The sequence below is a fragment of the Pseudorasbora parva genome, chromosome 10, assembly GCF_024679245.1.
Source record: "Pseudorasbora parva isolate DD20220531a chromosome 10, ASM2467924v1, whole genome shotgun sequence".
NCBI classification, from domain to species: domain Eukaryota; kingdom Metazoa; phylum Chordata; class Actinopteri; order Cypriniformes; family Gobionidae; genus Pseudorasbora; species Pseudorasbora parva.
The window spans coordinates 33,595,281-33,605,037 of record NC_090181.1 but is presented as its reverse complement, the minus strand read 5'-3'; the positions used below and the strand labels follow the sequence as shown (position 1 = coordinate 33,605,037).

The following is a 9,757-nucleotide window of genomic DNA, read 5'->3' as shown; positions in this document are numbered from 1 at the left end:
ATTTTCGCAGTTGATCTGACGCTCCCTGCTTTGGTTTTTAGCTCTTCATTCTGCCTCAGTGGTGCTTTTCCTTTAATTACTGCTTGAGACTTTACTATTATTGTTATTTTTTTAAATGATAAAAGCTGAGATTTATAGGAAATATAAAGGACTAAAAATAATGCTGAGATTTCTGCACATTGCTATGCTGTTGTGAAGGCATTGTTTGTATGGGTGGTTGGAAGGTGGAATAACTAGTAAAAAATTAAAAAGAATCATCATAATTCTCCTTAAAATGGTTTGATCGTTAATTGTTGGCCCAAAAAACAGCAGGGCTTTCTCAATACACCTTACCTATATTTCAACTTCTTGGCATACTGGTTTTCCTGTCCCACAATTCCTTGTTTTTGTCCTTATTCCCCACCCCCGACACTCTTGACTGTAGAACAGAAACTCAAGTGCTCCTGCAACCTCACTTCCTACCATTCATTGACATTTCCTCCAGGAAGCATCTGCTGGTCACTCGTGAAGCGGCCTGTTAGAAGGACAGAATAATACTGTGTTAGTCATGGGACATTCAATACCGCATTAGTCCCATGTGAGCCCTTGAAAACACACGCTGAGGTCAATCAACACACATCTGAATCTGACAGTGTTGAGTGTGGCATGTAAACAAAGGTATAGTACTACTGTAAAGAGCATTCCCTGATGCAATGAGCCATGCTTCCGGGTATTTTTTTCCCGAGTTGCTTTGTCAAAGAATCCTGTTACGAACACAATAAGCAAGACGGGAATAAACGGGAAAAGTCCTTGTTCAATGTTACACTTATCTTTTTGCTGCACAAAGACATTTGTGATGAAACCTAAAGCCCTCAAGGAGGTGATGGGTGTGGATGAATGAATGGATTATCAGACCTCTGCCAAGGAACATATATATATTTCCTGTTGGCCTGAGCTCATCTATCACTATTATGTGGGAATTTAACAGTGGGATTGTGTATTATGGAAGCTTTAGTTTCACCGGCAAATGATTTTGTTCATAGTTGCGATTGTTTTCCTTTGGCAGAACCACCACCCAAGGGGAAGTGAATGGCTGTATCAAGGCTGAACAGACTTCCTGTGCTTGTTGTCTTGGGAGGACCTCACAGGGCCAGCTAAGAAAGCCAGGAAAAAAATTCAGACACTGTCATTTAGTTCCAGCGAGTGAGCGTTCAGGCTGAGCGCAGGGAGACCTAGACATGGAATTCTGGACGGGATTATATCTTATGAGCTTTCTGAACATGGCATGTTGCTTGCCTAAATCATCCTACACTGTTCATTTTAACAAACTCTCATTCGAAAATGCTCAGAAAAAATGCCTACCTGGAGGTTTCCTGACCGACATTCTGAATAAAAAGGAAATGGAAAAGATTCTGAAAACAATCTGGGACAAGAATGACAAAACTGCCACGTCTTTCTGGATTGGACTAAAGAAGAATAAAGGTGTATGTGTTAAAAAAAGTTTGCCTCTTAAAGGATTCTACTGGACGGCAAACAACAGCACTCATTCTGAAGTTAATGTGTGGAAGACAAACCCTTCAGATACCTGCACAGAGGCTCGCTGTGGGCTGCTTTCAGTGGAATATAGTCACTCTGGTGCAACAAGCAGCGGGTTTGTGGATGCCACCTGCAGACAGGAACATACTTTCATTTGTAAACGAAACGTCGCGATGGTGTGCCCTCGACCAAATATACTTGGCATACATGACATAATCTACTCAAATGATCCGTACACGTGTAAGGTTGTTTGCAGTTCTGGTGCCAGTTTCAATTTGACATGCTCTAAAGATCTAGTTTGGACCGTGGACGGCAACGAAAATATATCGGATATATCGCAAATCTGCCTGGAGTGCAAAGAAGGCTACAGGAGGGATGCGTCCGGAAACTGTGCATGTTCGGACAAAAACGAGGATGTTTGTGATGGATTGGAGCCGTCCACCACTGATGATTATTCAAACGATAACAGGGGGAAATCTCTGCTAAATCAACCTACGTCTCTGCCTGATGATGTCAGCACGAATGAGACAGGTGTACACATTGAGGAGAAAGCTGGAGACATTTCAAATATCATAGTACCTGTGATAATAGCTCTGCTGATTTTCATCGTGCTGCTGGTGATCATAGCGGCCATCGTGAAAGGCTGCCTCAGGAGGAGGTCCGCAAAACTGGCCCCGAGGAAGACAGCGACTGTGGCTCTGAATGGATCCAGCGTCATGGAGAAGGCGAATGAAAAAGAGGAAACTTAACTAGGAGAGACTGTGCAAGGGTGAGAGATTATCAATGTGACACATCCAGACTACATATCCAAAGATATTCCTCTCTCAGAACTTTTTGGGCGTCACAAGAGAGCTGAGTGATTTTTGCTTTTGAATTTCATTTGCCGTTCTGTCTGTTTTACTCTCATGGTTAAAATCAGGGTCTTTATTATGATGTGGATGTGAAAATCCTATCTCGGCCACATCATCGGTAATTACATTTATGAGAAGTGGACTTTCTTTGTTTACTCTTTTATAGTTGATATTTAAATGTACCTATATGTGGAGATGTAAGCACTGTAGAAGATGTGGTGACACTTTACAACATGGCTTCTGAAAATACTTTCATAGTATATACTAAATATAATGCATTAAACTATCAGCTATGATAGTTCACCCAAAGATGAAAATAAGATGTTTATCTGCTTACCCCCAGGGCATCCAAGATGTAGGTGTGTTTGTTTCTTCAGTAGAACTCCAACCGTTGCTTGTATAATGCATGTCAATGGGGTATATTTCTATGAGAGCCACTATAAGAGTAAAAAACACAGACATACGAATCCATATCAAACCCTGTGGCTCGTGGCGACACATTGATGTCTTAAGACACGAAACGATCGGTTTCTGTGAGAAAACGTACAGTATTTATGGTATTTTTTACCTCATATCAGAGGAATCTCATCCAGTATTCCCAATGCCATTACTTCCGCCGGAGAAGGTCAAAATGACAGTGCAAACATAGATATGTGTACTTAGATGACTCATTCAACCGATCCACACAGGCACTAACAAGGATTCTCTATATATAAATCTATGATCATGCCGGGTTTTGACCTTCTCCAGCAGAAGTAAAGGCGTTGGGAATAGTAGATGAGATTTGTCTGATATGAGTTAAAAAAAAAAAAACAAATACTGTTGGGTTTCTCACAGAAACTGATCATTTAATAATAAATGTGCCGCCATGAGCCACAGAGTTTAAAAATGGATTCATATGTCTATGTTTTTTACTCTCATAGTGGCTCTCATAGAAACACCCCATTATACGAGCAACGGTTGGAGGTAAATAAAAACTTCAAACTTCAGAAAAATCTTCATGTGTGTTTTACTGAAGAAACAAACACCTACATCTTGGATGCCCTGGGTAAGCAGATAAACATCAAATTTTCATTTTTGGGTTAACTATCCCTTTAACTAACATTACTACAGATGAGTAATGCATTTGTAAATGTTTGTTAATGTTAGTTAATAAAATAAGTTTAAAAAATCATTGTCATTCATGTCAGCTTAGGTCCATTGAAAAATATTAACAAATACAACTTTTGATTTGAATAGTGTATTAGTAAATGTTGAAATGAACCAAGATGAATAAATGCTTTAGATTTGTCGTGTTAACAAATCAAACCTTATTGTAAAGTGTTACCAAATATATTGTAATACTGTCATTGGATCTGTTTTCTAATTAAATATTTCTGGTTATGTTTTACATGTGCCTTTTTACCTGAAAAGTTAAATAAACTGATGTTTAAGCTGCTGTAAGTCGGTGTCATTTTTAAAAATGCCACTCGTAAATATCTCTCTACCTGTCAGACAGCGCTGAAATATGTCATGAGAGACCATATCTGTTTCTGTGTCTGCGTGAAAACAGCAAAAACAAGAATCCGACAACGGGTGTGTCTCTAGTGTGAGTTCAGTTCAGTCAGGTTACTGTTTTACAATTCTGTTTAGTGCCACTAGGAGCACTGAAATCACTTACAGCTGCTTTAAAGCCCTCTTGAAATCAAAATATGAATATATTCTTTTAGTATAAATATGTTATCTATAAGCTTGTGTTCTCCAAAACAACAACAAAAGTTGCATTTAAAATATATAAGCATTTAAAACTTGCAGTCTCTCACTTTCATATATATATATATATATATATATATATATATATATATATATATATATATATATATATATATATATATATATATATATATATATATTATAAATCGGTCACTTGTTCTCAAATGTACACTTTTCTACATGGTGAATGGCAGCACCATATAGGGATTGGGAACGATTCAGTGTAAATATCAAGCGGCAACCTCTCCCAATTTCTTCTGAAGCCAATACAGAAGTGACTTAAACTGCAATTCCTCGACTGGCCACTAGAAACAGGCTCCAGAAGGAAGAAGAATTTAATTGAGCTCCATGTTAATTGGCCAACTTTACAGCAGAAAAAAAATCCATATTATATAATCCTATATGACCCCTCCATATAGACAGCTATTTAATACTTTATTAACACGCTATTAACACTTTCAGTGTCCAATGTCCAGAAAGGTAACAAAAACATATTTAAAATAGTCCATGTAACAACAGTGGTTCAACCTTATTTTTATGAAGCGACGCAAATACTTTTTGTGCGCAAAAAAAACAAACATAGATAATCACTTTATTCACGAAGTTCGGTCTGTCCTGTGCCAATCGTCTATGCAGTTTTGGTTGTAAATACTGCAGCGAGATCTATGGCAGCCGATGCTGTTAACGTGAGCACCACGACACATGCGCCAGAGCTGCAACGTAAACTGTGTAGGTTATTTGAATGAAAATAACATTGGTTTGCTTTTGCGGGAAAAAAAATTATTCTCGTCACTTCATAAAATTAAGGTTACACCACTGGAGTCACATGGACTGTTTTAACGATTTCTTTACAACCTTTCTGGACATTTAAAGTGTTAATTAAATTTCTGTTTATGGAGAGGTCAGAGAGCTCTTGGATTTCATCAAAATCTTACAGGTTTGGAACAACATGAGGGTAAGTAATTCATTCATTTAAAGGGTGAACTAACCCTTTAAGCCTTTAAGTTCTGCATATTTAAGGGCGTGGTCACTTTGACTGACAGGTGGATTGCCGGTTGTCTGTTAAGGTGGTCGTACACGGTGCGATTTTTGCTATCATACGAATTTGCAAACAATTTTTTCTGCCCAGTGTGAGAGGAAATACGAGACGAGCCGAGCACGTTAAGAGCACCTCCCGACCTTACGATAATTTCTAAACATATTTAATTTTTTTTACCAGCATATGACTGTCCCCTGTTGCCAAATCATGCTCTCAAAAATGACTCGTAGCGTCTGCAATATCTCACGACCTCCCGAGTGTCCGGATTCGCACAGTGTACGCCCGCCTTTAGTCATCACGTCATCTCAGCTCTGCCCACGTCCCATCTCTTTGCCCTATTTTCTGTTATCTGGGAGTAAGTGACACACTGTCAAGTCAAGTCAAGTCAAGTCACCTTCCTTTATATAGCACTTTTTAAAACACAGATTGCTTCAAAGCAGCTTTACAGTGATAATAGGAAATTAATTTTGCTTTAGAAGAAAAGCTAAAGTAAGTTTTTGATCGATTAATTTCTGTTGTAAAAGCATATTAGTTATTGAATTTGGTGCCACTTAAACAACACCATCCTTAACTAAAACAGAAAACTCCCATGCGTTCCGGACACCCATCCGCACGGCAACAGCACCTGGTGGCCTGAGAACGCAAATCATGAAATAGATTTTGAAATAGTTTTGAAACTATACCACCAACGTCACGGACACTACATCCACATTTTGTTACAGTCTGTGGTAGATATGCTTTGTGGTGAATGAAGTCGAATGAAGCGAACTGCTGCAGCGCACACACGGTCTGCTCCGGTCTAGAGACACGATAACACAGAGCGGCTCATTTGTGCGAGTAGGCACAGACCAGAAAACGTATCCAATTCTGCACATAATGCTATATATTAAAGTGATATGGAGGAGATTAGGAAGAGAAATGGTTAGAGATTAGGAGGAAACTGAGCTCAAGTGTTATCTCCGAGCTGTGATAAAAATGAAAAGCTATTGGCTATTTTAAAAAAGAAGATCTGTTTGATATGTCCCACCCTGTCTTCCTATTTCAGTGTAAATTACATACAAAAAAATTGAATAATGCCATGAGTTTCTAGGCACTTCAGTGGTCCTTTAAAGTATTTTTGTTTTTGGCCAATATGGCAGTCGTCTTGAATGTATACTGATAACTATCGTTGCAGCATCATGCAAAAGTATTTTGTTACCAATATAAAATATGTTTGTACATTTTTTTATGAGAAAAAATATTGAGTGCATTTTTAACAAAAATAGGCTATATTCAGATTTCACGTCTAAGTATCACCTTTTTGTATAAAATATGATCATGTCATAGACAGAGAGTTGTTAATATTTCACAGTTCAAAAGCATGAATGAATAAATATATCCTACACATTGTCGGTGAAATGAATTACACTAAGAATTAGCCATACGTAGACCAGCCTTGTATTAGACATATTCCCTTCAGCGGCACAAACACAACGTAAAGTACAGCAGACAATGAAAAAGTTTCTCACAGGCTTCAGATCAGTTTTGATATCTCACCTTCACTGTCAGGATCAGGCTTACAGTCAAACACATAACATTTAGGTTTAGTAAACCTTCAGAGTCTTCTCGCAATGATTTCACTTGAATAGGCCTATCGAAATTACACGTGGCATATCAAAAGTGCACTCTTTTTTTTCTTTCTTTTTTTTTGTGGTAAACTTAACTCCTTTAACAAAAAATTAACACTAACATGTTGTAAAACATTCACTGACCAACACTGACAGAACTCCTACTACTCAGAACTTTACTAGCTGCGGTGACGTCATCTTTGCATACCGCATTTTGATTGGTCTTCTTTCTTTCATATATTTGCATACTTAATTAGACCGAGTGTCATGACAAGGCTACGCGGCTGCGAATTCATTTCATTGCACAGAACCAAAACATAAAAACCGAAAAATGTAGCATTGTTTTGTTCCTGTATCCCTCGGAAAACACAAAACAGACTTTATCACATAATACACTGAGAGCGCAAGTCTTCCCCTCGTTTTATTCCATTTAAAATAACATTTAAATATTTGGCTGTGGATATTTCTTTTTTTCTTCTTTTAATCTGAACGTGGCTTCTTTCCATATCGACTCACTTTCTTTAGCTTTCAATAACGAGCCAACATATAATGTTTAAGAGAAATTTTACGTACATTCATATAGGTAAAACATGACTAGTTGAATGCACATAGATTTCCAGTTAAGCATTATATGCTCTAATATTGTCAACAATGAAATATATTATAAAGTCTTACCAATACATTCCAACAAAAAACACGTACCGCATTGACAACAGATAACAAAAGTTTTATGCCGCAGCACAGAGAGTCCTACATAGTTGTAGTTCTGGATGTGCAGGTGCCATTCCTGTACGTGCTGTCCGATTCCAGATTGTCCTGCTGAAAGTCATCCACACTGTATCCTCGACTCTTCAGAGCTGTGGCATAGTAATCTATGGGCTCCTCCGTGGCGTTTTCCCACCATCGGAGGCATAAAATCCTCTGGAAGGAGCGTCTGAAGTTGTCCGACAGGAATCCGTACAGGATCGGGTTGGCACAGCTGTTGGCATATCCCAAAATCACAGCCAGCTGACTGAGAGTGGCATTGTGCTGCTGGACGAACACGCTCACCAGCTGCACGATGTGAAAAGGCATCCAGCAGATCACAAACACTGTCACCACCATCATCACCATCAGCGTGATCTTCCTCTCGGACTTTTTGCGCTGCTGCCAGCCCGCTTTCAACGCGACCACCCGCATCTTCACTATGATGAGGATGTAGCACATGCATATGGCAATGACAGGGAAGAGAAAGCCCATCAGAAAGGCGTATATCACAAACACAGCCATCCACTGACGCTCGGGCTCAGGCATCTGCATGTTGCAAGCCACCGATCCGTCAGAGTTGGGCGCAGTGGTGGAGAAGATGATGATGGGTAAGATGACCAGGATGGAGAACATCCAGACCCCTAAGTTGACCATTTTGGCGATGGTGGGTCTCCGGTACCGGGCGGCTTTGATGGGATGCACCACGGAGATGTAGCGATCAATACTCAACACGGTGAGACAGTAGATGCTGGTGAACATGTTAATGGCATCAACACTTAAAACCAAACGACACAGGAGCGAGCCAAAGGGCCAGTGATGAAGTAAAGAAGAGGTGACTAAGAAGGGCACACTCAACATGAGTAACTCATCCGCGATAGCCAAGTTCAAAATGTAGATGTTCGTCGCAGTTTTCATCTTTGCATACCTGAAGATCACATAGATCACCATCGAGTTCCCACAGAGTCCCACCAGACACACCACGGAATAGATGAAGGAGATGAAGATCGCACTGCTGCCCTGAGAATCCCCGTTATGCGTCTCGTTGCTGGAGGAGTTTAGCAGATATAAACCATCCTCCAGGTTCTTTAAGGTGTCGTTGAGCAGCATTCCGACACTGTTTTGAGTCTGCTCTAGGTATAAAGTATAGAAATACGAGCTCAAAAGATGCGCGCATTGATGCTTCGCGACTCCGGAACGCGCATCCCGACGCTGCGGCGGGTTTCAGCACCATGGACAGTTACTCCACATCCACATGCATCACATTCACAGACGTCACACGTGAAACATGACGCCATCGGGTCCTAATGTGCATGAGCCTGTCTGAGAAACAAAAATAGTTTTCTGACGACTGATTCAGACCTTCTTTTCAATGTCCATATAAATATGAAAATAAGTCACTTTCAATTGGCCAATCAAAAAAAAAAAAAAATCAATTTCAAACAATCTGTGGTCTTTCCTTTTGCCTAAGTTTGACAAAACAACACTCTGACAACTTGAATGTTTATTAACATATTTGGGACAAACGTTTGTTCTTTTGTTATTAACATAAAAATGTATCTTTTTGATCTGAGAATAAGGAGTTTTCCTGACGACCTGTCATGTTCTCAACACTGCAGTGTAACAAATTATATGTTCAATAAGTTATGACAACAAATGTTTTTACACTGGTTTAACTCATCAAAATAAGTTAAGAAATGTTAAACTTTTTTAATAAGTTATACAAGATGTAACTCATTTTTTAAGGTCAGTTTAACATAATCTAAGTTGAAATAACTTAAACATCCAAGTCGATTGTACTCCAAAAGTTCAAAATTTGCCTTTTTTTTACAGTGTGTATCGAAACTGTTCAGAGCACCCTGTGCATATTTATCTGTAGTATAATAGGCTATTTATTAGAAACCCAACCTATGCCCATGCAGTCACACTTTAAACATTTTTTAGTTGTAGGTGTATAAAAAAACATGCTGGAGAATGTCTAAGAAAAATTCATGATTGTGTTACAGATACAGACCTGAGGAACACATGGCATCGGGGTAAACTATGGGAAGAAGGCAGTGCTTTGTAATTATTCAGCCGGATCTCACGAAAAATGCGTATAAATAGTAAGAGTGTGCAATGTCGTGGAATGTATAAGCCAAAACTCATTTTGGCGTGCATATGATACGCATTTTATGGCGTATTATACATACGAACCCCCCACCCCACTACCCTAAACCTACCCAAGACAGCGTGTCATATATATAAAG

At 39.1% G+C, this 9,757-nt stretch overlaps 2 protein-coding genes across 2 annotated transcripts; one reads left to right on the top strand and one right to left on the bottom strand.

Moving 5' to 3' along the window:
* Nucleotides 1-1,149: 1,149 nt before the first annotated feature.
* On the top strand, nt 1,150-3,804 carry clec14a (C-type lectin domain containing 14A). Its single transcript, XM_067454672.1, has one exon. The coding sequence runs from the start codon at nt 1,218-1,220 to the stop codon at nt 2,262-2,264; it is 1,047 nt and encodes a 348-aa protein (XP_067310773.1). The 5' UTR covers nt 1,150-1,217; the 3' UTR covers nt 2,265-3,804.
* A 3,363-nt stretch (nt 3,805-7,167) lies between these two features.
* Nucleotides 7,168-8,807, bottom strand: sstr1a (somatostatin receptor 1a). Its single transcript, XM_067454671.1, has one exon. It carries the CDS (start codon nt 8,616-8,618, stop codon nt 7,515-7,517), a length of 1,104 nt encoding a protein of 367 aa, XP_067310772.1. The 5' UTR covers nt 8,619-8,807; the 3' UTR covers nt 7,168-7,514.
* Nucleotides 8,808-9,757: the final 950 nt, after the last annotated feature.